This window comes from Scyliorhinus torazame, chromosome 6 (assembly GCF_047496885.1).
Source record: "Scyliorhinus torazame isolate Kashiwa2021f chromosome 6, sScyTor2.1, whole genome shotgun sequence".
NCBI classification, from domain to species: Eukaryota; Metazoa; Chordata; class Chondrichthyes; order Carcharhiniformes; family Scyliorhinidae; genus Scyliorhinus; species Scyliorhinus torazame.
In genome coordinates, this window is record NC_092712.1 from 14606061 (window position 1) to 14633975 (window position 27915).

At 51.6% G+C, this 27915-nt stretch overlaps 1 protein-coding gene across 1 annotated transcript in view; it reads left to right on the plus strand.

Annotated features, from left to right (window-relative positions):
- The window catches only part of shrprbck1r (sharpin and rbck1 related), a 166611-nt gene extending 146105 nt beyond the window's left edge, over positions 1-20506 (plus strand). The window contains exons 11-14 of the mRNA XM_072507947.1: positions 4671-4850; positions 6985-7083; positions 11314-11457; positions 19269-20506. Coding sequence (XP_072364048.1) covers positions 4671-4850; positions 6985-7083; positions 11314-11457; positions 19269-19349 — 504 coding nt within the window. The 3' untranslated portion in view covers positions 19350-20506. The remainder of the gene's footprint in view (positions 1-4670; positions 4851-6984; positions 7084-11313; positions 11458-19268) is intronic.
- Positions 20507-27915: the final 7409 nt, after the last annotated feature.

Genomic DNA, 27915 nt, shown 5'->3' on the forward strand with positions numbered 1-27915 from the left:
CGGTGCCGTCACCATAGCTTGTAGGCTAGTCCCCCTGCAGGGTGCCCTCTCCAATCTCTTCCACGCCGCTCCCTCCTCTTCTCCCATCCACTTACACACCATTGAAATATTGGCAGCCCAGTAGTACTCACTTAGGCTCGGTAGTGCCAGCCCCCCCCTGTCCCTACTGCGCTGCAAAAATCCCCTCCTCACTCTCGGGGTCTTCCCGGCCCACACAAAACTCATAATACTCTTCTCGATTCTTTTGAAAAAAGCCTTCGTGACCATCACCGGGAGGCACTGAAACACAAAAAGGAATCTCGGGAGGACCACCATTTTAACCGCCTGCACCCTACCTGCCAGTGACAGGGACACCATGTCCCATCTCTTAAAGTCCTCCTCCATCTGTTCCACCAACCGTGTTAAATTAAGCCCATGTAATGTACCCCAATTCTTGGCTATCTGGATCCCCAAGTACCGAAAGTCCCTTGTTACCTTCCTCAACGGTAAATCCTCTATTTCTCTGCTCTGCTCCCCTGGATGCACCACAAACAACTCACTTTTCCCCATGTTCAATTTATACCCTGAAAAATCCCCAAACTCCCCAAGTATCCGCATTATCTCTGGCATCCCCGCCGCCGGGTCCGCCACATATAGCAACAAATCATCCGCATACAGAGATACCCGGTGTTCTTCTCCTCCCCTGAGTACTCCCCTCCACTTCCTGGAACCCCTCAATGCTATGGCCAGGGGCTCAATTGCCAGTGCAAACAGTAACGGGGACAGAGGACATCCCTGCCTCGTCCCTCTATGGAGCCGAAAATAATCAGACCCCCGTCCATTCGTGACCACGCTCGCCATCGGAGCCCTATACAGCAACTGTACCCATCTGATATACCCATCTCCAAAGCCAAATCTCCTCAGCACCTCCCACAAATAATCCCACTCCACTCTATCAAATGCTTTCTCGGCATCCATCGCCACCACTATCTCCGCTTCCCCCTCTGGTGGGGGCATCATCATTACCCCTAGCAGCCTCCGTATATTTGTATTCAGCTGTCTCCCCTTCACAAACCCAGTTTGGTCCTCATGAACCACCCCCGGGACACAATCCTCTATCCTCGTTGCCATTACCTTGGCCAGAATCTTAGCGTCCACATTCAGGAGGGAAATAGGCCTATAGGACCCGCATTGCAGCGGGTCTTTTTCCTTCTTTAGGAGGAGCGATATCGTTGCCTCTGACATAGTCGGGGGCAGCTGCCCCCTTTCCCTCGCCTCATTAAAGGTTCTTATCAGTAGCGGGGCCAGCAAGTCCATATATTTCCTATAGAATTCAACTGGGAATCCGTCTGGTCCCGGGGCCTTCCCCGCCTGCATGCTCCCAATCCCTTTCACTACTTCCTCCGTCTCAATCTGTGCTCCCAGTCCCGCCCTCTCCTGCTCCTCCACCTTAGGGAATTCCAGCTGATCCAGAAAGCACATCATTCTCTCCTTCCCATCTGGGGGCTGAGCTTCATATAATCTTTCATAAAATGCCTTGAACACTCCATTCACTCTCTCCGCTCCCCGCTCCATCTCTTACTCCTCATCTCTCACCCCCCCTATCTGCCTTGCTGCTCCCCTTTTCCTCAGTTGGTGGGCCAGCAACCTGCTCGCCTTCTCCCCATATTCGTACTGTACACTCTGTGCCTTCCTCCATTGTGCCTCTGCATTACCCGTAGTCAACAAGTCAAATTCTACATGTAGCCTTTGCCTTTCCCTGTACAGTCCCTCCTCCGGTGCCTCCGCATATTGTCTGTCCACCCTCAGAAGTTCTTTCAACAACTGCTCCCTTTCCCTACCCTCCTGCTTTCCTTTATGTGCCCTAATAGATATCAGCTCCCCTCTAACCACTGCCTTCAGCGCCTCCCAGATCACTCCCACCTGGACCTCCCCATTATTATTGAGTCCCAAGTACCTTTCAGTACACCCCCTCACCCTTAAACACACCCCCTCATCTGCCATTAGTCCCATGTCCATTCTCCAGGGTGGACGCTGTTCTTTTTCCTCCCCTATCTCCAGGTCCACCCAATGTGGAGCGTGATCCGAAATAGCTATAGCCGTGTACTCCGTCCACGTCACCTTCGGGATCAGTGCCCTTCCCAAAACAAAAAAGTCTATCCGTGAATAAACTTTGTGGACATAGCAGAAAAACGAAAACTCCTTACTCCTAGGTCTACTAAATCTCCAGGGGTCTACTCCTCCCATCTGCTCCATAAAGTCCTTAAGCACCCTAGCTGCAGCCGGCCTCCTTCCGGTCCTGGACCTCGATCTGTCCAGCCCTGGTTCCAGCACCGTGTTAAAATCTCCACCCATTACCAACTTCTCCACCTCTAGGTCCGGGATACGTCCTAACATACGCCTCATAAAGTTGGCATCATCCCAGTTCGGGGCATATACGTTCACTCAGACCACCGCCTCCCCTTGTAATTTGCCACTCACCATCACGTATCTGCCCCCACTATCCGCCACTATGGTCTTTGCCTCAAACATTACCCGCTTCCCCACTAGTATAGCCACCCCCCTGTTTTTTGCGTCTAGCCCCGAATGAAACACCTGCCCCACCCATCCTTTGCGTAGTCTGACCTGGTCTATCAGTTTCAGATGCGTCTCCTGCAGCATAACCTCATCTGCCTTAAGTTTCTTAAGGTGTGCGAGTACTCGTGCCCTCTTTATCGGCCCGTTCAGCCCTCTCACATTCCACGTGATCAGCCGGGTTGGGGGGCTCTTTACCCCCCCCCCCCCCCCCCCCGCCCCCTTGTCGACTAGCCATCTCCTTTTTCAATCCAGCTCCTCACCCGGTTCCCACGTAGCCGTATCTCGCCCCAACGGCGCCCTCCCGCCCCTACCACCCCACCCCATACCAGCTCCCCTTCTCCCCAGCAGCAGCAACCCAGTTAACCCCCCCCCCACCCCCCACCCCCCACCCCCCGCTAGATCCCTCACTAGCGTAATTGCACCCCCCATGTTGCTCCCAGAAGTCAGCAAACTCTGGCCGACCTCGGCTTCCCCCCGTGACCTCGGCTCCCACTGTGCGAGGCCCCCTCCTTCCTGCTTCCCTGTTCCCGCCATGATTACCATAGCGCGGGAACAAAGCCCGCGCTTCCCATTTGGCCCCGTCCCCAATGGCCGGCGCCCCCAGCTCCTCATCCTCCCTCCCCCCCCTCCCCCACGGCATGGGGAAGAGAGAAAAGTTACAGGGTCGCAGGATTAACAACTTGGGAAATCATCTCTTCCCCCTTTTCCCCCCCCCCTCTTCACCCCACATATTCGCCCCACCACTTTGTCCCAAACGTTCTTTTTCTAGCCCGCTTATTCCAGTTTCTCCTCGACAATAAATGTCCACGCCTCTTCTGCCGTTTCAAAGTAGTGGTGTTTCCCTTGATGTGTGACCCACAGTCTTGCCGGCTGCAGCATTCCAAATTTAACCTTCCTTTTGTGCAGCACCGCCTTGGCCCGATTAAAGCTTGCCCTCCTTCTCGCCACCTCCGCACTCCAATCTTGATAAATGCGGATCACCGCGTTCTCCCACCTACTGCTCCGAGTTTTCTTTGCCCATCTGAGGACCATCTCTCTGTCCTTATATCGGAGAAATCTCACCACTACGGCTCGAGGAATTTCTCCAGCCCTCGGTCTTCGCGCCATAACTCGATAGGCTCCCTCCACCTCCAGCGGACCCGTCGGGGCCTCCGATCCCATTAACGAGTGCAGCATCGTGCTCACATATGCCCCGACGTCCACCCCTTCTGCACCTTCGGGAAGACCAAGAATCCTTAAATTCTTCCTCCTCGCATTATTCTCCAGCACCTCCAGCCTTTCCGCACACCTTTTGTGCTGTGCCTCGTGCATCTCTGTCTTCACCACCAGGCCCTGTATGTCGTCCTCATTCTCAGCAGCCTTTGCCTTCACGACCCGAAGCTCCTGTTCCTGGGTCTTTTGCTCCTCCTTTAGCCCTTCAATCGCCTGTAATATCGGGGCCAACAGCTCCTTCTTCATCTCCTTTTTAAGTTCTTCCACGCAACGCCGCAGGAACTCTTGTTGGTCAGGGCCCCATATTAAACTGTCTCCTTCCGACGCCATCTTGCTTTGTGCTTGCCTTCCTTGCCGCTGCTCTAGAGGATCCACCGCAATCCGGCCACTTTCCTCTCCTTTTTCCATCCGTGTCCAGGGGGAACACCCTTCTGGTTTACCGCACGGTGTTTTCAGCCGTTAAAATTGCCGTTGGGGCTCCTATCAAGAGCCAAAAATTCCTTTCCACCGGGAGCTGCCGAAACGTGCGACTTAGCTGGTCATCACCGCACCCGGAAGTGAGGCGGGGCCTTCATGAATAACCTCAGCCGGTACGGGGATTGAACCCACGCTGCTGGCCTCGCTCCGCATCACCAACCAGCTGTCCGGCCCACTGAGCTAAACCTGGGCCTTGAGTGCTCATTCTTAGATTAATATGTAAAGCAGCTATCTGGTCATGTAGCAAGCTGGAGACATTATTTAAACATAAGTTGTGACTGAGGAGCAGTGGAAATAGAGACTGACTGTGCGCTGCTCCCATCTCAGTTGTAAAAGGGGTCGATGGAGGTGAGAGTTGTGAAGGGTACAAGGTGGGACACGGGAATTCACGGTTCTAAACGTTGCTCTTGGACTTGTCATTCCAGCTGGTTTCGCTCGAAGACTATGATAAATTCCTGGATCGCGGCATGAGTGTGGCAGAGAGCAGCAGTGAGAACAGCTACCACTGCAAAACGGCAGACTGCAGGGGCTGGTGTATCTACGAGGACACGGTCAATGAATTCCGCTGCCCAATCTGCTCAAAGCTTAACTGCCTGCTCTGTAAGGTAAAGATCAACCGGGTTAGCTTAGAGCACCATTAAACCCAAAGCACAGCACTGTCAGAGGGTCAGTACTGAGGGAGTGCCACACTGTCAGAGGGTCAGTACTGAGGGAGTGCTGCACTGTCAGAGGGTCAGTACTGAGGGAGTGCTGCACTGTCAGAGGGTCAGTACTGAGGGAGTGCTGCCCTGTCAGTGGGTCAGTACTGAGGGAGTGCTGCACTGTCAGAGGGTCAGTACTGAGGGAGTGCCGCACTGTCAGAGGGTCAGTACTGAGGGAGTGCCGCACTGTCAGAGGGTCAGTACTGAGGGAGTGCTGCACTGTCAGAGGGTCAGTACTGAGGGAGTGCTGCACTGTCAGTGGGTCACTACTAAGGGAGTGCCGCACTGTCAGAGAGTCAGTACTGAGGGAGTGCCGCACTGTCAGAGGGTCAGTACTGAGGGAGTGCTGCACTGTCAGAGTGTCAGTACTGGGGGAGTGCTGCACTGTCAGAGGGTCAGTACTGAGGGAGAGCTGCACTGTCAGAGTGTCAGTACTGGGGGAGTGCCGCACTGTCAGAGGGTCAGTACTGAGGGAGCGCTGCACTGTCAGAGGGTCAGTACTCAGGGAGCGCTGCACTGTCAGAGGGTCAGTACTGAGGGAGTGCCGCACTGTCAGAGAGTCAGTACTGAGGGAGTGCCACACTGTCAGAGGGTCAGTACTGAGGGAGTGCTGCATTGTCAGAGGGTCAGTACTGAGGGAGTGCCGCACTGTCAGAGGGTCAGTACTGAGGGAGTGCCGCACTGTCAGAGGGTCAGTACTGAGGGAGTGCCACACTGTCAGAGGGTCAGTACTGAGGGAGCGCAGCACAGTCAGAGGGTCAGTACTGAGGGAGTGCTACACTGTCAGAGGGTCAGTACTGAGGGAGTGCTACACTGTCAGAGGGTCAGTACTGAGGGAGTGCTGCACTGTCAGAGGATCAGTACGGAGGGAGTGCTGCACTGTCAGAGGGTCAGTACTGAGGGAGAGCTGCACTGTCAGAGGGTCAGTACTGAGGGAGTGCTTCACTGTCAGAGGGTCAGTACCGAGGGAGTGTTGCACTGTCAGAGGGTCAGTACTGAGGGAGTGCTGCACTGTCAGAGGGTCAGTACTGAGGGAGTGCTGCACTGTCAGAGGGTCAGTACTGAAGGAGTGCTGCACTGTAAGAGGGTCAGTACTGAGGGAGTGCTGCACTGTCAGAGGGTCAGTACTGAGGGAGTGCTGCACTGCCAGAGGGTCAGTACTGAGGGAGTGCCGCACTGTCAGAGGGTCAGTACTGAGGGAGTGCTGCACTGTCAGAGGGTCAGTACTGAGGGAGTGCTGCACTGTCAGAGGGTCAGTACTGAGGGAGTGCTGCCCTGTCAGAGGGTCAGTACTGAGGGAGTGCTGCACTGTCAGAGGGTCAGTACTGAAGGGGGGTCTGGATGTGGTTTTAAACTAAGACTGGATCTGCCCTCTCAGGTGGATATAAAAGATTGCATAACTTTTTAATATTCCAGGGAGTAAGAGGGAGAGTGGGATTAGACGGACTGGGACATCATGGGGAAATGGTGGTGTAGTGTGTGTGATGTCATCGTAGTAGCAGGCGAGGCCCAGGGTGACGTTCTGGGACCTGGATTCTAATCCCGCTGCAGGAGCTGGTGGAATTTAAATTCAATTTATAAATGTGGAATTTAAAACTGGTCTCCGTAATAGCGAGCATGAAACTACCAGCAATTGTTGTAAAAACCCATCTGGGTCACTAATGTCCTTTCGGGAAGGAAATCTGCCGTCCTTACCCGGCCTGGCCTCCATGTGGCTCCAGATCCAGCAGGTGGGAGGGGTGGTTGCTCTGTCACTGGGCGGAATGTCGAGCGGCTGGGAAATGCAGCCAGTCCCACATCCATGTTATTGGGATGTTGTCTCCCTCTCTGAGCCCAGGATGGTCCAGTCCTGCGACTCACTGAGTGAAGTCGGTCAGCTTGAACTTGCTGAGCAGGCAAGCCGGCCTCATTGACGGGACGGTGTATAACCCCCCCCCCCCCCTCAGCCCCCAATGCCCCTCTCACCATCCACTACCTCAGCCTCGCTGACCAGCATCCTCTGTTTCACCCTGCCTCTTCCTTCTCTTCCCCGTCACAGGAAATTCACCAAGGAATGAACTGCAAACAGTATCAAGATGACTTGCGTAGCCGGGCGCTGAACGATTCCGCTGCTCGGCGCACAACTCAGATGCTGACGGTAAACCTGCCATTGAATCAGCGGATGGAGAATGGGGCGGTGATCAGAGTTAGTGAAGAGGGGGGAGTGTGAGAGAGCATTTAGAGTTAACGTGGCCTTTCCCGATACAGGACAGGATTTAATCCCTGGGAAGGTTTGTGTTTGATGGAGAATTCCAAAGGAAATGTTCAGGAAGGAGAAAGGGGCGACGAAAGAGATGAGGGAGTTTAACCTTCTGTCCCTCCCCATCTCCCCATTCGCTGCTTCTGTCCCTCCCCATCTCCCCATTCGCTGCTTCTGTCCCTCCCCATCTCCCCATTCGCTGCTTCTGTCCCTCCCCCTCTCCCCATTCGCTGCTTCTGTCCCTCCCCCCCTCCCCATTCGCCGCTTCTGTCCCTCCCCCCTCCCCATTCACTGCTTCTGTCCCTCCCCCTCTCCCCATTCGCTGCTTCTGTCCCTCCCCCTCTCCCCATTCGCTGCTTCTGTCCCTCCCCCTCTCCCATTCGCTGCTTCTGTGTCCCCCTCCCCATTCGCTGATTCTGCCCCTCCCCCTCTCTGCATTCGCTGCTTCTGTCCCTCCCCCCTCCTCATTCGCTGCTTCTGCCCCTCCCCCCTCCCCATTCGCTGCTTCTGCCCCTCCCCCTCTCCCCATTCGCTGCTTTTGTCCCTCCCCCTCTCCCCATTCGCTGCTTCTGTCCCCCCGTCCCCATTCGCTGCTTCTGTCCCTCCCCCTCTCCCCATTCACTACTTCTGTCCCTTCCCCTCTCCCCATTCGCTGCTTCTGCCCCTCCCCCTCTCCCCATTCGCTAGTTCTGTCCCTCCCCCATTCGCTGCTTCTGTCCCCCCTCCTCTCCCCATTCCCTGATTCTGTCCCTCCCCCCTCCCCATTCGCTACTTCTGTCCCTCCCCCCATTCGCTGCTTCTGTCCCTCCCCCCATTCGCTGCTTCTGTCCCTCCCCCTCTCCCCATTCGCTGCTTCTGTCCCTCCCCCTCTCCCCATTCCCTGCTTCTGTCCCTCCCCTCTCCCCATTCGCTGCTTCTGTCCCTCCCCCTCTCCCCATTCGCTGCTTCTGTCCCTCCCCCTCTCTCCATTTGCTGCTTCTGCCCCTCCCCCTCTCCCCATTCGCTGCTTCTGTCCCTCCCCCTCCCCATTCGCTACTTCTGTCCCTCCCCCTCTTCCCATTCGCTGCTTCTGTCCCCCCCCCATCCACGTCCCCATTCATAACATAAGTTTACATAAGAACTAGGAGCAGGAGTAGGCCATCTGGCCCCTCGAGCCTGCTCCACCATTCAATGAGATCATGGCTGATCTTTTGTGGACTCAGCTCCACTTTCCGGCCCGAACACCATAACCCTTAATCCCTTTATTCTTCAAAAAACTATCTATCTTTATCTTAAAAACATTTAATGAAGGGGCCTCTACTTCTTCACTGGGCAAGGAATTCCATAGATTCACAACCCTTTGGGTGAAGAAGTTCCTCATAAACTCAGTCCTAAATCTACTTCCCCTTATTTTGAGGCTATGCCCCCTAGTTCTGCTTTCACCCGCCAGGGAAACAACCTGCCCGCATCTATCCTATCTATTCCCTTCATAATCTTATATGTTTCTAAGATCCCCCCTCATCCTTCTAAATTCCAACGAGTACAGTCCCAGTCTACTCAACCTCTCCTTGTAATCCAACCCCTTCAGCTCTGGGGTTAACCTAGTGAATCTCCTCTGCACACCCTCCAATGCCAGTACGTCCTTTCTCAAGTAAGGAGACCAAAACTGAACACAATACTCTTGTGGCCTCACTAACACCTTATACAATTGCAGCAGAACCTCCCTAGTCTTAAACTGCATCCCTCTAGCAATGAAGGACAAAATTCCATTTGCCTTCTTAATCACCTGTAAACCAACTTTTTGCGACTCATGCTCTAGCACACCCTTGTCTCTCTGCACAGCGGCATGTTTTAATATGTGTCATCTGCAAACTTGGACACATTGCCCTTGGTCCCCAACTCCAAATCATCAATGTAAATTGTGAACAGTTGTGGGCCCAACACTGATCCCTGAGTGACACCACTAGCTACTGATTGCCAACCAGAGATTCGCTGCTTCTGACCCCCCCCATCCCCATTCACTGCTTCTGTCCCCCCCCCTCCATTCGCTGCTTCTGCCCCTCCCCCTCTCCCCATTCGCTGCTTCTGCCCCTCCCCCTCTCCCCATTCGCTGCTTCTGCCCCTCCCCCTCCCCATTCGCTGCTTCTGCCCCTCCCCCTCTCCCCATTCGCTGCTTCTGCCCCTCCCCTCTCCCCATTCGCTGCTTCTGCCCCACCCCCTCTCCCCATTCGCTGCTTCTGTCCCTCCCCCACTCCCCATTCGCTGTTTCTGCCCCTCCCTCTCTCCCCATTCGCTGCTTCTGTCCCTCCCCCTCTCCCCATTCGCTGCTTCTGTGTCCCCCTCCCCATTCGCTGCTTCTGCCCCTCCTCCTCTCCGCATTCGCTGCTTCTGTCCCTCCCCCCTCCTCATTCGCTGCTTCTGCCCCTCCCCCTCTCCCCATTCGCTGCTTTTGTCCCTCCCCCTTCTCCCCATTCGCTACTTCTGTCCCCCCGTCCCCATTCGCTGCTTCTGTCCCTCCCCCTCTCCCCATTCGCTGCTTCTGTCCCTCCCCCTCTCCCCATTCGCTGCTTCCGTCCCTCCCCCTCTCCCCATTCGCTTCTTCTACCCCCTTTCCTGTTATGGATCAAGGTTCAATGACAATGTGCATTCATATAGCACCTTTAATGTAGTAAGATATCCCAGAGTGCATCGCAGGAATGTTATCAAACACTGAGACAAACCAGGAGATATTGGGCTGGTGGCCAAAAACTGCACCAAACGTTTAAGGGAGTGTGTGAAGGTGGCGAGAGCAACGGAGAGGTTTAGGGAAGGAATTCCAGCACTAAGGCCCAGGCAGCTGAAGGCGGTGGTGGTGGGCTAGAGGCCAGAATTGGAGGAGTACCAAGGTCTCGGAGGGCTATGGGGTTCGGAGGAGATTACAGGAATAGGCAGGAGGGGAGTCCATGGTGGGATGTCAAAGCAAAGATGAGAATTTTAACATTGAGGCCTTGCTTCACCAGGTGCTGATGTCAGCCAATGAGAACAGAACCTGGTGCAGGCTCGGACAGGGGCAGCAGAGGTTTGGATGAGTTCAGGTTTATCGAGGCCGAAAGATAGACAGCCAGCCAAGGGGACCGTTGCAATAGTCAAGTCTAGAGCTAATGAAAACATAGATGAGAGTTTGAGCAACAGACCATTGGGACTTTGCTGAGAATACACCTGGAGTGCTGTGTGCCGTTTCAGTCTGCTGATCTAAGAAAGCCCGGGAGCAAAGGTTCACTGGGTTGGTTCCTGGGATAAGAGGGTTGTCCTGTGATGAGACGCTGAGTGTAAGATACCTGTGGAGTATGAATAATAATCGCATTGAAATGTACAGAACTGTCAGGGGGTTTGACTGAGTGGCTGCTTCCTCTTATGGGAACATGGGGGGGGGGGGGGGGGGGTCACAGTCTCCGAATAAGGGGTCAACCATCACTGGCTGAGATGTGAATCTTTTCACTTCTCTACCCCAGCGAACTGTAGGTGCTGAGTCATTGAGAATATTCAAGGCAGAGATAAGTTGATTTCTAGACAGGAATGGGACCGAGGGATATGGGGATTAGGCAGGAAAGGAGCATTAATGTACAAGTTCACGCAAGATCTTATTGACTGGCAGTGTAGGTTCGAGGGGTCCTGTTCCTGTTTCTCATCGCGTTTTGGTCTGAGGAAGGGGAGAAGGTCAAGCAATATTACAGAAAAAGAAATTCCCTGTCGGAAAGTCCCCGTCAGAAATTCTATATAAGGCATTGAATATTTACTGAAAAGAGAGCCTTGTTGCTGAAGCTTTTGCATCATCAGGACAAACACAAGAATACCAAATTTCAAACTCACCGCAACCTAGACTGCAGGTATTCTGATTTGTTTCCTAGTTGACTCTGATTGGCAGAGGTGTTGCCATGGAGAAACCAACAAGGCACTATAGACTTCTGGGTAATTCAAAAGAGGTGCGAGGCTTGAACATATTCCTTTCGTTTGCAGAGAATGGGCCCCCATGTGTGAATGTGAGTCAATTTTAGCAGTGAACCACAGACAAGCTCAACTCCTTAAGGCAGCAACTTGGAGAAGAGGGGCCGTCAAGTTGTTTCTAAATGTATATTTGTGTCAATAACAGTGAAAGTTCTCCCTTTGCAGACAATGGTTCAGAACGGAGAGGCGATGCACTGCCCCAAGTGTAAGATAATAGTGCAGAAGAAGGATGGTTGTGATTGGTTACGGTGCCCGGTCTGTCACACGGAGATCTGCTGGGTTACCAAGGGATACCGCTGGGGTCCTGGGGTAAGCTGGCTAACAATCGGCCTGTTGTTTGGTTTTGTGTTTCTGATTTGTGTGGGACATTCGCAATACAATTGGAAAGGAGTGAGGGAGAAGAGGGAAGTCGGGAAGATGAAATACTGGGGGGAGGGGTGATCTGAGGTGTGGGTAAGCAAGGGGAGCAGTTCCGCAGTTTTAATGAGAGAGGGAATGACTGGGAAACAGGGATCAGTCTTGGAAATCAAGCAACACAGCTTCCCACATCCCCCAGGTGGAGCAGACTCGAGGCTCCACATTCCCACCAAACACCCCCGACCCCTTATTTATCGAGAATCTCTCTAGCTCGGTCTTATATATATTCAAAGATTCTGCTTCCACTGCCTTTCGAGGACGAGAGTTCCTCTCGACTCTCAGAGTGAAAAACTTCGCCTAATCTCCGTTTAAATGGGCAACCCCTTATTTTTAAACCGTGACCCCCGAGTTCCAGATTCTCCCACAAGAGGAAACACCCTCTCCACACCCACCCTGTCAACACCCCTCAGGATCTTGCCTAATTCAATCAATTGGCCTCTTACTCTTCTTAGCTGCAGTAAGTAGAAGCGTACCCTGTCCAACCTATCCTCAGAAGACATCCCACCCATTCTAATGGAGCTCCATGAATCCTCCTGGACTGTCCTACCGTCTCCCAGAATGAGAGATTGTTGTCGGGAACATCCCTGTGAGCAATCCCAAAGGATAAATCCCGCAAGGTGAGGGGGGGTGAATTTGCTTCTGTTTCTGATCTGTCACAACAAACAGCTGGGCTGTAACGGGGGGCAATGCAACAGGGGAGAGAGAGCTTACTGGGGCACGGAACACTGTGGGTACCAGGGCCCCCATTGTTCATGTCTGACGCTTCAGCCAACTGATTGCAGGAGCCTGGCGGCAGTGGCGAGGGCAGCGGGTTTCTCATTCTCCTGTGTCTGTCCCTGGGCCATTTACAGCCACTGTCCCTGGGCCATTTACAACCACTGTCCCTGGGCCATTTACAGCCACTGCCCCTGGGCCATTTACAGCCACTGCCCCTGGGTCACTTACAACCACTGCCCCTGGGCCATTTACAGCCACTGCCCCTGGGTCACTTACAACCACTGTCCCTGGGTCATTTACAACCACTGTCCCTGGGCCATTTACAGCCACTGTCCCTGGGCCATTTACAACCACTGCCCCTGGGCCATTTACAACCACTGCCCCTGGGCCATTTACAACCACTGCCCCTGGGTCATTTACAACCACTGTCCCTGGGTCATTTTCAACCACTGTCCCTGGGTCATTTATAATCACTGTCCCTGGGTCATTTATAATCACTGTCCCTGGACCATTTACAACCAGTGTCCCTGGGCCATTTACAACCACTGTCCCTGGGCCATTTACAACCACTGCCTCTGGGTCATGTAGAACCACTGCCCCTGGGTCATTTACAACCACTGTCCCTGGGTCATTTACAACCACTGTCCCTGGGTCATTTACAACCACTGTCCCTGGGTCATTTACAACCACTGTCCCTGGGTCATTGACAACCACTGTCCCTGGGCCATTTACAACCACTGTCCCTGGGCCATTTACAACCACTGTCCCTGGGCCCTTTACAACCAGTGTCCCTGGATCATTTACAACCACTGCCCCTGGGTCATTTACAACCACTGTCCCTGGGTCATTTACAACCACTGTCCCTGGGCCATTTATAACCACTGCCCCTGGGCCATTTACAACCACTGTCCCTGGGCCATTTACAACCACTGCCCCTGGGTCATTGGCAACCACTGTCCCTGGGTCATTTACAACCACTGTCCCTGGGCCATTTACAACCACTGTCCCTGGGCCCTTTACAACCAGTGTCCCTGGGTCATTTACAACCACTGCCTCTGGGTCATTTACAACCACTGTCCCTGGGCCATTTACAACCACTGTCCCTGGACCATTTACAACCAGTGTCCCTGGGTCATTTACAACCACTGCCTCTGGGTCATTTACAACCACTGCCTCTGGGTCATTTACAAACACTGTCCCTGGGCCATTTACAACCACTGCCCCTGGGTCATTTACAACCACTGTCCCTGGGCCATTTACAACCACTGCCCCTGGCTCACCCCCAGCCACTGCCCCTGGGCCATTTACAACCACTGCCCCTGGGCCATTTACAACCACTGCCCCTGGGCCATTTACAACCACTGCCCCTGGGTCATTTACAACCACTGCCCCTGGGTCATTTACAACCACTGTCCCTGGGCCATTTACAACCACTGCCCCTGGGCCATTTACAACCACTGTCCCTGGGTCATTTACAACCACTGTCCCTGGGCCATTTACAACCACTGCCCCTGGGCCATTTATAACCACTGCCCCTGGGCCATTTATAACCACTGTCCCTGGGCCATTTATAACCACTGTCCCTGGGTCATTTATAACCACTGCCTCTGGGTCATTTACAACCACTGTCCCTGGGCCATTTATAACCACTGCCCCTGGGTCATTTATAACCACTGTCCCTGGGTCATTTATAACCACTGCCTCTGGGTCATTTATAACCACTGCCTCTGGGTCATTTATAACCACTGCCTCTGGGTCATTTATAACCACTGTCCCTGGGTCATTTACAACCACTGTCCCTGGGCCATTTACAACCACTGCCCCTGGGCCATTTATAACCACTGTCCCTGGGCCATTTACAACCACTGTCCCTGGGCCATTTATAACCACTGTCCCTGGGTCATTTATAACCACTGTCCCTGGGCCATTTATAACCACTGCCCCTGGGTCATTTACAACCACTGTCCCTGGGCCATTTACAACCACTGCCCCTGGGCCATTTACAACCACTGCCCCTGGGCCATTTACAACCACTGCCCCTGGGCCATTTACAACCACTGCCCCTGGGCCATTTACAACCACTGCCCCTGGGCCATTTACAACCACTGCCCCTGGGCCATTTACAACCACTGCCCCTGGGCCATTTACAACCACTGCCCCATCGCCATTTACAACCACTGTCCCTGGGCCATTTACAACCACTGCCCCTGGGTCATTTACAACCACTGCCCCTGGGCCATTTACAACCACTGTCCCTGGGCCATTTACAACCACTGTCCCTGGGCCATTTACAACCACTGTCCCTGGGTCATTTACAACCACTGTCCCTGGGCCATTTACAACCACTGCCCCTGGGTCATTTACAACCACTGTCCCTGGGCCATTTATAACCAATGTCCCTGGGCCATTTACAACCACTGCCCCTGGGCCATTTACAACCACTGCCCCTGGGCCATTTACAACCACTGTCCCTGGGCCATTTACAACCACTGTCCCTGGGCCATTTACAACCACTGTCCCTGGGCCATTTACAACCACTGTCCCTGGGTCATTGACAACCACTGCCCCTGGGCCATTTACAACCACTGTCCCTGGGTCATTTATAACCACTGTCCCTGGGTCATTTATAACCACTGTTCCTGGGTCATTTATAATCACTGCCCCTGGGCCATTTACAACCACTGTCCCTGGGTCATTTACAACCACTGCCCCTGGGCCATTTACAACCAGTGTCCCTGGGTCATTTACAACCACTGCCTCTGGGTCATTTACAACCACTGCCTCTGGGTCATTAACAAACACTGTCCCTGGGCCATTTACAACCACTGCCCCTGGGTCATTTACAACCACTGTCCCTGGGTCATTTATAACCACTGCCCCTGGGCCATTTACAACCACTGCCCCTGGGCCATTTACAACCACTGCCCCTGGGTCATTTACAACCACTGTCCCTGGGTCATTTATAACCACTGCCCCTGGGCCATTTACAACCACTGCCCCTGGGCCATTTACAACCACTGCCCCTGGGTCATTTACAACCACTGCCCCTGGGTCATTTACAACCACTGCCCCTGGGCCATTTATAACCACTGTCCCTGGGTCATTTATAATCACTGCCCCTGGGCCATTTACAACCACTGTCCCTGGGTCATTTACAACCACTGCCCCTGGGCCATTTATAACCACTGTCCCTGGACCATTTACAACCAGTGTCCCTGGGTCATTTACAACCACTGCCTCTGGGTCATTTACAACCACTGCCTCTGGGTCATTAACAAACACTGTCCCTGGGCCATTTACAACCACTGCCCCTGGGTCATTTACAACCACTGTCCCTGGGTCATTTATAACCACTGCCCCTGGGCCATTTACAACCACTGCCCCTGGGCCATTTACAACCACTGCCCCTGGGTCATTTACAACCACTGCCCCTGGGTCATTTACAACCACTGCCCCTGGGCCATTTACAACCACTGCCCCTGGGCCATTTACAACCATTGCCCCTGGGCCATTTACAACCACTGTCCCTGGGCCATTTACAACCACTGCCTCTGGGTCATGTAGAACCACTGCCCCTGGGTCATTTACAACCACTGTCCCTGGGTCATTTACAACCACTGTCCCTGGGTCATTGACAACCACTGCCCCTGGGCCATTTACAACCACTGTCCCTGGGCCATTTACAACCACTGTCCCTGGGCCATTTACAACCACTGTCAATGGGCCATTTATAACCACTGCCCCTGGGTCATTGGCAACCACTGTCCCTGGGTCATTGACAACCACTGCCCCTGGGCCATTTATAACCACTGCCCCTGGGCCATTTATAACCACTGTCCCTGGGCCATTTACAGCCACTGCCCCTGGGCCATTTACAGCCACTGCCCCTGGGCCATTTATAACCACTGTCCCTGGGTCATTTACAACCACTGTCCCTGGGCCATTTACAACCACTGTCCCTGGGTCATTTACAACCACTGTCCCTGGGTCATTTACAACCAGTGTCCCTGGGTCATTTACAACCACTGCCTCTGGGTCATTTACAACCACTGCCTCTGGGTCATTTACAACCACTGCCTCTGGGTCACTTACAAACACTGCCCCTGGGTCATTTACAACCACTGTCCCTGGGCCATTTACAACCACTGCCCCTGGCTCACCCCCAGCCACTGCCCCTGGGCCATTTACAACCACTGCCCCTGGGCCATTTACAACCACTGCCCCTGGGCCATTTACAACCACTGCCCCTGGGTCATTTACAACCACTGCCCCTGGGTCATTTACAACCACTGCCCCTGGGCCATTTACAACCACTGCCCCTGGGCCATTTACAACCACTGCCCCATCGCCATTTATAGCCACTGTCCCTGGGCCATTTACAACCACTGCCCCTGGGTCATTTACAACCACTGCCCCTGGGCCGTTTACAACCACTGCCCCTGGGCCGTTTACAACCACTGTCCCTGGGCCATTTACAACCACTGTCCCTGGGCCATTTACAACCACTGCCCCATCGCCATTTACAACCACTGCCCCTGGGCCATTTACAACCACTGCCCCTGGGCCATTTACAACCACTGCCCCATCGCCATTTACAGCCACTGTCCCTGGGCCATTTACAACCACTGTCCCTGGGCCATTTACAACCACTGTCCCTGGGCCATTTACAACCACTGTCCCTGGGCCATTTACAACCACTGTCCCTGGGTCATTTACAACCACTGTCCCTGGGCCATTTACAACCACTGCCCCTGGGCCATTTATAACCACTGCTCCTGTGTCATTTACAACCACTGTCCCTGGGCCATTTATAACCACTGTCCCTGTGTCATTTACAACCACTGTCCCTGGGCCATTTACAACCACTGTCCCTGGGCCATTTATAACCACTGCCCCTGGGTCATTTATAACCACTGTCCCTGGGCCATTTACAACCACTGCCCCTGGCTCACCCCCAGCCACTGTCCCTGGGCCATTTACAACCACTGCCCCTGGGCCATTTTCAACCACTGCCCCTGGGCCATTTACAACCACTGCCCCTGGGTCATTTACAACCACTGCCCCTGGGCCATTTACAACCACTGTCCCTGGACCATTTACAACCAGTGTCCCTGGGTCATTTACAACCACTGCCTCTGGGTCATTTACAACCACTGCCCCTGGGTCATTTACAACCACTGTCCCTGGGCCATTTACAACCACTGCCCCTGGCTCACCCCCAGCCACTGCCCCTGGGCCATTTACAACCACTGCCCCTGGGCCATTTACAACCACTGCCCCTGGGCCATTTACAACCACTGCCCCTGGGTCATTTACAACCACTGCCCCTGGGTCATTTACAACCACTGCCCCTGGGCCATTTACAACCACTGCCCCTGGGCCATTTACAACCACTGCCCCATCGCCATTTACAGCCACTGTCCCTGGGCCATTTACAACCACTGCCCCTGGGTCATTTACAACCACTGCCCCTGGGCCATTTACAACCACTGTCCCTGGGCCATTTACAACCACTGTCCCTGGGCCATTTACAACCACTGCCCCATCGCCATTTACAACCACTGCCCCTGGGCCATTTACAACCACTGCCCCTGGGCCATTTACAACCACTGCCCCATCGCCATTTACAGCCACTGTCCCTGGGCCATTTACAACAACTGCCCCTGGGCCATTTACAACCACTGTCCCTGGGCCATTTACAACCACTGTCCCTGGGCCATTTACAACCACTGTCCCTGGGTCATTTACAACCACTGTCCCTGGGCCATTTACAACCACTGCCCCTGGGCCATTTATAACCACTGCTCCTGTGTCATTTACAACCACTGTCCCTGGGCCATTTATAACCACTGTCCCTGTGTCATTTACAACCACTGTCCCTGGGCCATTTACAACCACTGTCCCTGGGCCATTTATAACCACTGCCCCTGGGTCATTTATAAGCACTGTCCCTGGGCCATTTACAACCACTGCCCCTGGCTCACCCCCAGCCACTGTCCCTGGGCCATTTACAACCACTGCCCCTAGGCCATTTTCAACCACTGTCCCTGGGCCATTTACAACCACTGCCCCTGGGTCATTTACAACCACTGCCCCTGGGTCATTTACAACCACTGCCCCTGGGCCATTTACAACCACTGCCCCTGGGCCATTTACAACCACTGCCCCATCGCCATTTACAACCACTGTCCCTGGGCCATTTACAACCACTGCCCCTGGGTCATTTACAACCACTGCCCCTGGGCCATTTACAACCACTGCCCCTGGGCCATTTACAACCACTGTCCCTGGGCCATTTACAACCACTGTCCCTGGGCCATTTACAACCACTGTCCCTGGGCCATTTACAACCACTGTCCCTGGGCCATTTACAACCACTGTCCCTGGGCCATTTACAACCACTGTCCCTGGGCCATTTACAACCACTGTCCCTGGGCCATTTACAACCACTGTCCCTGGGCCATTTACAACCACTGTCCCTGGGTCATTTATAACCACTGTCCCTGGGTCATTTATAACCACTGTCCCTGGGTCATTTATAACCACTGTTCCTGGGTCATTTACAACCACTGTCCCTGGGTCATTTACAACCACTGTCCCTGGGCCATTTACAACCACTGTCCCTGGGTCATTTATAACCACTGTCCCTGGGTCATTTATAACCACTGTCCCTGGGCCATTTATAACCACTGTTCCTGGGTCATTTACAACCACTGCCCCTGGGCCATTTAAAACCACTGCCCCTGGGCCATTTACAACCACTGCCCCTGGGCCATTTATAACCACTGCTCCTGTGCCATTCCCAGCCACTGCCCCTGACTCACCCCCCAGCTACTTCCCCTGGGCCATTCCCAGCCACTGCCCTTGGGTCACCTCCAGCCCCTGACTCACCCCAGCCACTGCCCCCCGGTCACCCCCAGACAGGAACTCACTGACTGTTTCTCTGCGAATGATATCTAACGATCTGTTCTCTCCCGCCTCTCCAGGGTCCCGGAGATAGAAGTGGAGGTTGCCGTTGTCTTGTTAATGGCCAGCGATGTCACCCGCTCTGTCAGAATTGTCACTGACCAACACCTCCCCAACCATACAAACCCAACCTGGCAGTGTGGAGGGAGGGGGGAGAATGCACTGAACCCAGGCAGTCTGGACAGAATTAACCAATGGGAGAGGAGACTGATGGGGCGATGAAACTGTGCAGAGACTGCAGTCTCAATATCGGATCGGAGACCTTCAGCCTGACCCCCTGCTGGCCATTTTCCCCAGCAGCCGGGACGGGGCGTGATGTGGGGACTTGGCACACCTCCAACTGAATGTAAAGCCCACACCTGGCTCACCAGTGGGTATAATAGTGCCACATCACACACCCTGTGACAATGACCATCGCAGCTGCCAGATAACATTCACCTCCAGCCACATAACCTGGTTAGCCAGTGATAAAGAGTCGGCACCAGGTTTGGGTCAGTGATCTCAGTATTCATTCACATTGTGTGTCTGTGTGTGAGGACTTTTATCTCTCAGTGTGTTTGCTGTTGTACCGGTGATCGGGCGAGTGATTTTTCATTGTTGTGTCTCCTTCCCTCCCTTGGTTACTGAATCCTGAGATGTCTGAATGAATAGACACAGGGTAGAGAGCATTTACCTGGATTGTCTGTGATTGTCGGTGTCGCCATAACAAAAGGTACGGTCAGTGTGCCAATTTCTATTGGGCGACGCTCGGTCAGGTGACTGGCTCTCTCACTGTCCTCAGCTGTTTGTTCCATTATTTTTATAAAACACCTGTTGGTTGACAGATTGTTGTAAGGTTTCTGGATGAAGAAACAATCAGATTTTTCTTGGCCAGACTCTCTGTCCCTCTTCATCAAAGACTTAATTATCTTAAACTGCGAGCTGTCCCGCCGACTTTCTCACGGGTAAATCACACGTGGGCAGCACCGTAGCACAGTGGTTAGCACTGTTGCTTCACAGCGGCAGGGTCCCAGGTTCTATTCCCGGCTTGGGTCACTGTATGTGCGGAGTCTGAACGTTCTCCCTGTGTCTGTGTGGGTTTCCTCCGGTTTCCTCCCACAAGTCCCGAAAGACGTGCTGTTAGGTGAATTGGACATTCTGAATTCTCCCTCAGTGTACCCGAACAGGCGCCGGAATGTGGCGACTATGGCTTTTCACAGTAACTTCATTGTGGTGTTAAAGTAAGCTTTCTTGTGACAATAAAGATTATTACACTCTCTCTCTCTACCCTGCCATCCTACATTATTTACCCTCAAACAGTTGCTCATGTCACATTCTAAGTAGCTCTGGGACTATCCAGTTCCGCAGTGATCAAGTTGATAAACAGTCAATCTTGTTGTGAAGTGGATATTTATCAAGGCCATTTCTTCAGCGCCATCAAACGGGTGTGTCATTTGAATCTTGCTGAAAAGAGAAATGTTGCCAAAGTTTTTTGTCTTCAACTCATCAGGACAAACGCAAGAATGCTAAACTTCAAAGGATCACTGCAATTTATACTTCATGGGAAAAGCACGTTGATTGGTTGGCATGCCGACTCTGATTGGCCGTCAGGTTGCCATGGAAAACGTAAAAGGGAATTAGAGGCTTCCCAAACTCTCGGGTAATTCAAAAAGAATGCAAGGCTTGAACATATTCCTTTTGTTTGCAGTATGAATGTATGCCGCTTCTCGCAAGCGTAAATAAGCCATGTTATGAGTTTGACTGATTAACTTAAACTGGTTGTTAGCACACTCAGGATTGTTCGTCAAGTGCTGTCCAATCACAGAACCGCATCTAACTGTAGATGTTTTGTGTTGGATTTTGCAAGAGCCGATTACAAACAGCCATTTATTCAGGGCTGGAGTTAAAAGTTTCTCAATGGCATCATCTATATTTTACTAACTTGTTACTGTTGTAAATATCTAACATGGCTGTAAATACAAAATATATTTTGCGACAGATGCTCCATGAGGAAGTGAAGTGAGTGAGTGCAGAACTCCACATATATCTCATGCTGTATCTAAAGCTGACCCAGCTGGATAACGCCAGGGAAACAGGAAATGTTGGGAAAAGCTCATCAGGTCCAACTGCATTGTGGAGAAAGGAAAGAGTTTGATGTTCCCGACCATTGGTCACCAATCTGAAATGTTTACTCTCTTTTGTGTCTCCCAACGGATGCTGACTGACCTGCTGAGGATTTCCAACATTTCATTTTGTTTGTGTTTCTAGACTTCCAGCGTTTGCAGTATTTTCCTTTCCGGTGTTATCCGTTAGGACTAGGCGTTGAATAAATCCCAGAACTGAGCACTGAATCCAGCCAAAAGTATGTTTACTGAAAAATGTTTGCAGAGACCAGGATACAAAGACACGCGAGCTGTTCGTGAAACTTGTCCTGGGGTATGTGTGTGTCTCTGGCGTTGCCCCCTGCCAAAAAGGTGTGGGTTTTCTTTACCCGTTTGTGAGATGTGGACATCACCAGCAAGGTCAGCCTTTGTCAACCATATTGCTGTTGGTCTGGAGTCACATGTAGGCCAGACCGGGTAAGGACGGCAGATTTCCTTCCCTGAAGGACATGAGTGAAGCAAATGGGCTTATTTACGACAATTGATGATAGTTTCATGGTCACCATTACGGAGATCCGGGGCGACAAGGCGGCGCTTTGGTTAGCACTGCTGCCTCACGCGCCGAGGATCCGGGTTCGATCCCGGCCCTGGGTCACTGTCCGTGTGGAGTTTGCACATTCTCTCCGTGTCTGCGTGGGTTTCGCCCCCACAACCCAAAGATGTGCAGGGTAGGTGGAATGGCCACGCTAAATTACCCCCTTAATTGGAAAAAAACAAGAATTGGGTACTCTAAATTTAGTTTTCAAAAACCATCACTGAGACTCGCTTGCAATTCAGCTCTCGAAGCTCGGTGCACTGCTCCAGGGACACGGGTTCAAATCCCAACACAGCAGCTGGTAGAATTTAAATTCAATTAATAAAAGCTGAACAGAAATCTGTCTTCCTTGCATGGTCTGGCTATGAGCCGAGTGCTGGGAAACGGGAGCAGAACGGTTAGGTGGCTGTTTTTGACCGGTGCAGACGCAATGGCCGACGGGCCTTTTCTGTGCCGCATGACTCTGACCTGAGACTCCAGGTCCACGCCAATGTGGTTAACTGTTAAATGCCCTCTGAAATCAGTGAGACACTCAGTTCCAGGGCAATTAGGGATGGGTAACAAATGCTGGACTCGCCAACAATTCCCACATCCCTTCAAAGAATTTTTTAAAAATTTGATCCCATGTTTCCTTCAGCATTAGCCTGGACCTCTGGATTACGAGTTTACTGAAAATACCACCATGCCCACCATCTCGCCCAAATATTCGGCATCAATTTGAGCCAAATATTAAATCCACTCACTAACCTGACACACAAATCCACTCATTAACCAGACACACAAATCCACTCACTAACCAGACACACAAATCCACTCACTAACCAGACACACAAATCCACTCACTAACCTGACTCACAAATCCACTCACTAACCAGACACACAAATCCACTCACTAACCAGACACACAAATCCACTCACTAACCAGACACACACATCCACTCACAAACCAGACACACAAATCCACTCACTAACCTGACTCACAAATCCACTCACTAACCAGACACACAAATCCACTCACTAACCAGACACACAAATCCACTCACTAACCAGACACACAAACCCACTCACTAACCAGACTCACAAATCCACTCACTAACCAGACACACAAATCCACTCACTAACCAGACACACAAACCCACTCACTAACCAGGCACACACATCCACTCATTAACCTGACACACAAATCCACTCACTAACCAGACTCACAAATCCACTCATTAACCAGACACACACATCCGCTCATTAACCAGACACACACATCCACTCACTAACCAGATACACAAATCCACTCACTAACCAGACACACAAATCCACCTACTAACCAGACACACAAACCCACTCACTAACCAGACTCACAAATCCACTCACTAACCAGACACACAAATCCACTCACTAACCAGACACACAAATCCGCTCACTAACCAGACACACAAATCCGCTCACTAACCAGACACACAAACCCATTCACTAACCTGACACACAAATCCACTCACTAACCTGTCACACAAGCCACTCACTAACCAGATACACAAGTCAACTGACTAACCAGACTCACATCCGCTCACTAACCTGACACATAAACCAACTCACTAACCAGACACACAAATCCACTCACTAACCAGGCACACAAATCCACTCACTAACCAGACACACAAATCCACTCACTAACCAGACACACAAGTCAACTCATTAACCAGGAGTGCAGTATCGTTGACGGACTGAGAAAGCAGTTCTTGCCAGTAACTTGCTAACACGTCAGAGCAAATACAAGTGTTCACACATACATAACCGCACACAACTTTGACAAATGGTGAATTCACTGAGAGAGAACCTGTGTGTTTTTATTCGTGTGTGAGAAAAGCCTCCCTATTCCAGACTGAGAGAAAATGATGGTAAATGATCCAAAACCAGCAACGAATCAACACACATTGGTATTTCCACTTTAACTAATGGCCATCACCAGAAGTGCCAAAGGGGAACTTGGGTTCTTATATCAGGGCAACTTTTGAATGTGGATCAATATTTTAAAAGTTTGGAGAGGGACTGGTGGGAGTGGGTGATGGGTGGGCCAGACGAGGAGCTGTTTGAAGCTAAGTTGGTTTCTGTCATTTCAGACATCAATTTTCTCTTCGCTCCTAAATTAAACACCGTACAAATAACACTGGAACAGTGCGGCTTGCGTCTTTAGCTACTCTACTTGAGAGTGGGATTTCCTTCTGTTCGAGGTCCCGGACCCAAGGATCCCTCGGTAGGACTTGAGGGAAGCTGGAGGGAGTGAGTGGAAGTGTGCGTGTGTGGTCAGTGATTGCTTCTCTAACTCTGTGATGCTCAGTATTGATTTATGGTCTTTCTGATGCTTTGTTTAACAATGTACAAAAGTGAAAATAAAGAAGTCTATTTTATATTTACCAGATTACTCTGGGCAGTGACGTGTTCATCTTTTGAGTTGTACCATGCATTGTATTCTGGAGGGGGGAGAGTTGTGGCATAGGGGTGATCGCCCACGCCCCTCGCCCATGGGGGAACTGAGCCCAGAGCCCTCTGACAGCAGCAGATGCTAAAGAATTAGACCCGCGATTGGTCTCCTTGAAGGTCAGTGGTAGAGTGGCCCTTGGAAAAGATCCAGAAGGACGATCAGACCATAATTCATAGGAGCAGAATTAGGCCAGTCGGCCCATCGAGTCTGCTCCGCCATTTAGGGCAGCACGTGGCCCAGTGGTTAGCACTGGGACTGCGGCGCTGAGGACCCCGATTCCATCCCGGCACAGGGTCACTCTATGTGTAGAGTTTGCACATTCTCCCCGTGTCTGCGTGGGTTTCACCCCCACAACCCAAAGATGTGCAGGTTAGGTGGATTGGCCACGCTAAATTGCCCCTTCATTGGCAATAAATAATTGGGTTCTCTAAATTTATTTAAAAAAGAGTCTGCTCCGCCATTCAACCACGGCTGATATTTTCTCATCCCCATCCTCCTGCCTTCTCCCCATAACCCCTGACCCCCTTATCAATCAAGAACCTATCTATCTCTGTCTTAAAGACACTCAGTGATTTGGCCTCCACAGCCTTCTGCAGCAAAGAGTTCCACAGATTCACCACCCTCTGGCTGAAGAAATTCCTCCTCATCTCTGTTTTAAAGGATCGTCCCTTTAGTCTGAGATGGTGTCCTCTGGTTCTAGTTTTTCCTACAAGTGGAAACATCCTCTCCACGTCCACTCTATCCGGGCCTCGTGGTATCCTGTAAGTTTCAATAAGATCCCCCCTCATCCTTCTAAACTCCAACGAGTACAGACCCAGAGTCCTCAACCGTTCCTCATACGACAAGCTCTTCATTCCAGGGATTCTTGTGAACCTCCTCTGGACCCTTTCCAAGGCCAGCACATCTTTCCTTAGATACGGGGCCCAAAACTGCTCACAATACTCCAAATGGGGTCTGACCAGAGCCTTATAGAGCCTTAGAAGTGCATCCCTGGTCTTGTATTCTACTCCTCTCGACATGAATGCTAACATTGCATTTGCCTTCCGAACTGCCAACTGAACCTGCACGTTAACCTTAAGAGAATCGTGAACAAGGACTCTCAAGTCCCTTTGTGCTTCTGATTTTCTAAGCATCTTCCCATTTAGAAAATAGCCTATGCCTCCATTTCTCCTTCCAAAGTGCATATCCTCTGACTTTTCCACATTGGATTTCATTTGCCACTTCTTTGCCCACTCTCCGAGCCTGTCCAAGTCCTTCTGTAGCCCGCCTACTTCCTCAATACTACCTGTCCCTCTACAGATCTTTGTATCATCTGCAAACTTAGCAAAAATGCCTTCAGTTCCTTCCTCCAGATCATTAATGTATATTGTGAAAAGGTCTGGTCCCAGCACAGACCCCTGAGTCACACCACTAGTCACCGGCTGCCATTATGAAAAAGACCCCTTTATCCTCACTCTCTGTCTTCTGCCAGTCAGCCAATCCTCTATCCATGCCAAGATCGTACCCTCAACACCACAGGCTCTTAACTTATTTAACAGTCTCTTACGCGGCACCTTGTCAAAGGCCTTCTGGAAATCTAAATAAATCACATCCAGTGGTTCTCCTTTGTCTAACTTCCTTGTTACTTCCTTAAAGAACTCTAACAGATTTGTCAGACACGACCTCCCTTTGACGAAGCCGTGCTGACTCAGTCCTATTTTGCCATGCACTTCCAAGTACTCCGCGATCTCATCTTTAATAACAGACTCTAAAATCTTACCAATGACCAAAGTCAGGCTAACTGGCCGATAATTTCTTGTCTTCTGCCTCCCTCCCTTCTTAAACAGCGGTGTTACATTAGCCACTTTCCAGTCCTCTGGGACCCTTCCTGCCTCCAGTGATTCCTGAAAGATCATCACCAATGCCTCCACAATCTCCTCCGCTATCTCTTTTAGAACCCTGGGGTGTAGTCCATCCGGTCCAGGTGATTTATCCACCTTCAGACCTTTCAGTTTCCCCAGAACCTTTTCCTTAGTAATGGTCGCTGCACTCACCTCTGCCCCCTGATTCTCCTGGAGCTCCAGCATCCCACTGGTGTCTTCCACCGTGAAGACTGATGCAAAGTAACTATTCAGTTCCTCTGTCTTTCTTTGTTTCCTATTATTACTTCTCCAGCCACATTTTCCAGTGATCCAATGTCTATTTTTGCCTTTTTCTTACCTTTTATATATTGAAAAAAAAACTCTTCCTATCTTCCTTTATATTACTCACTTGCTTGCACTCATACTTCATCTTCTCCCCCCTTTTAGTTGTCATCTGCTCGCTTTTAAAGGCTTCCCAATCCTCTGGCTTCCCACTAACTGTTGCCACTTTGTATGCTTTTTCTTTATCCTTTATGCTGTCCTTGACTTCCCTCGTCAGCCATGGATTCCTTGTCCTCCCCTGAGCATGTTTCCTCCTCCTTGGGATGAATTTCTGTTGTGCCTCCCTAATAATCCCCAAAAACTCCTGCCACTGTCTTCCCTGCTCGGCTCCTTTTCCAATCAACTCTGGCCAGCTCCTCCCCTCATTGTCTTTGTAGTTCCCCTTGTTTAATTGTAATACCGTTACATCTGATTGCAACTTCTCCCTCTCAAACTGCAGGGCAAATTCGATCATATTGTGGTCACTGCTCCCCAAGGGTTCCTTCACCTTAAGTTCCCTAATCAAGTCTGCCTCATTACACATCACCAAATCCAGAATTGCCTGTTCCCTAGTGAGCTCGACCACAAACTGCTCCAAAAAAAACATCTCTTAGACATTCCACAAATTCCATTTCTTGGGATTCACTACCAACCTGATTTTCCCAGTCCACCTGCATATTGAAGTCTCATGATTATTGTAAGATTGCCTTTTTACATGCCTTTTCTATCTCCTGATTTATTTTCTGCCCCACACCCTGACTAGAATGATTGCTAGCTTAAAGGAGCTCAGATAAGTCGAAGACCTGTGAGCAAACGAACGAGCAGGGAGACCATTCAGCCCTTCCAGCCTGTATCATCATAGCTGATCTGATAGTCACCTCAAATCTGCATCCCGCACAATAACCTTTCACCCCATCTTGTTAATCAAGAATCTATCCAGCTCTACCTTCAAAATATTCACAGGTTGTGCTTCCACTGCCTTTCGAGGACAAGATTTCCAGAGACTCGCCCTCCTCTGGGAGAGAAATCTTCTCTTCTCCGCTCGGAATGGACAGTCCCTTTTGATTATTTTTAAAAATATTTTTATTCAAGGCATTTAACAAACATACACAGAATACCAGAACGACACACCAACCCAATCAGCAACCACAGCCCTCCAACGCCCCCCAATACCAACACCCCACCTACCCCATTTAACCCCTCCCCCGATACCAAGCCCCGCCTTCCCCATTTAACCCCTCCCCCGATACCAACACCCCACCTACCCCATTTAACCCCTCCCCCGATACCAACACCCCACCTACCCCATTTAACCCCTCCCCGATACCAAGCCCCGCCTTCCCCATTTTAACC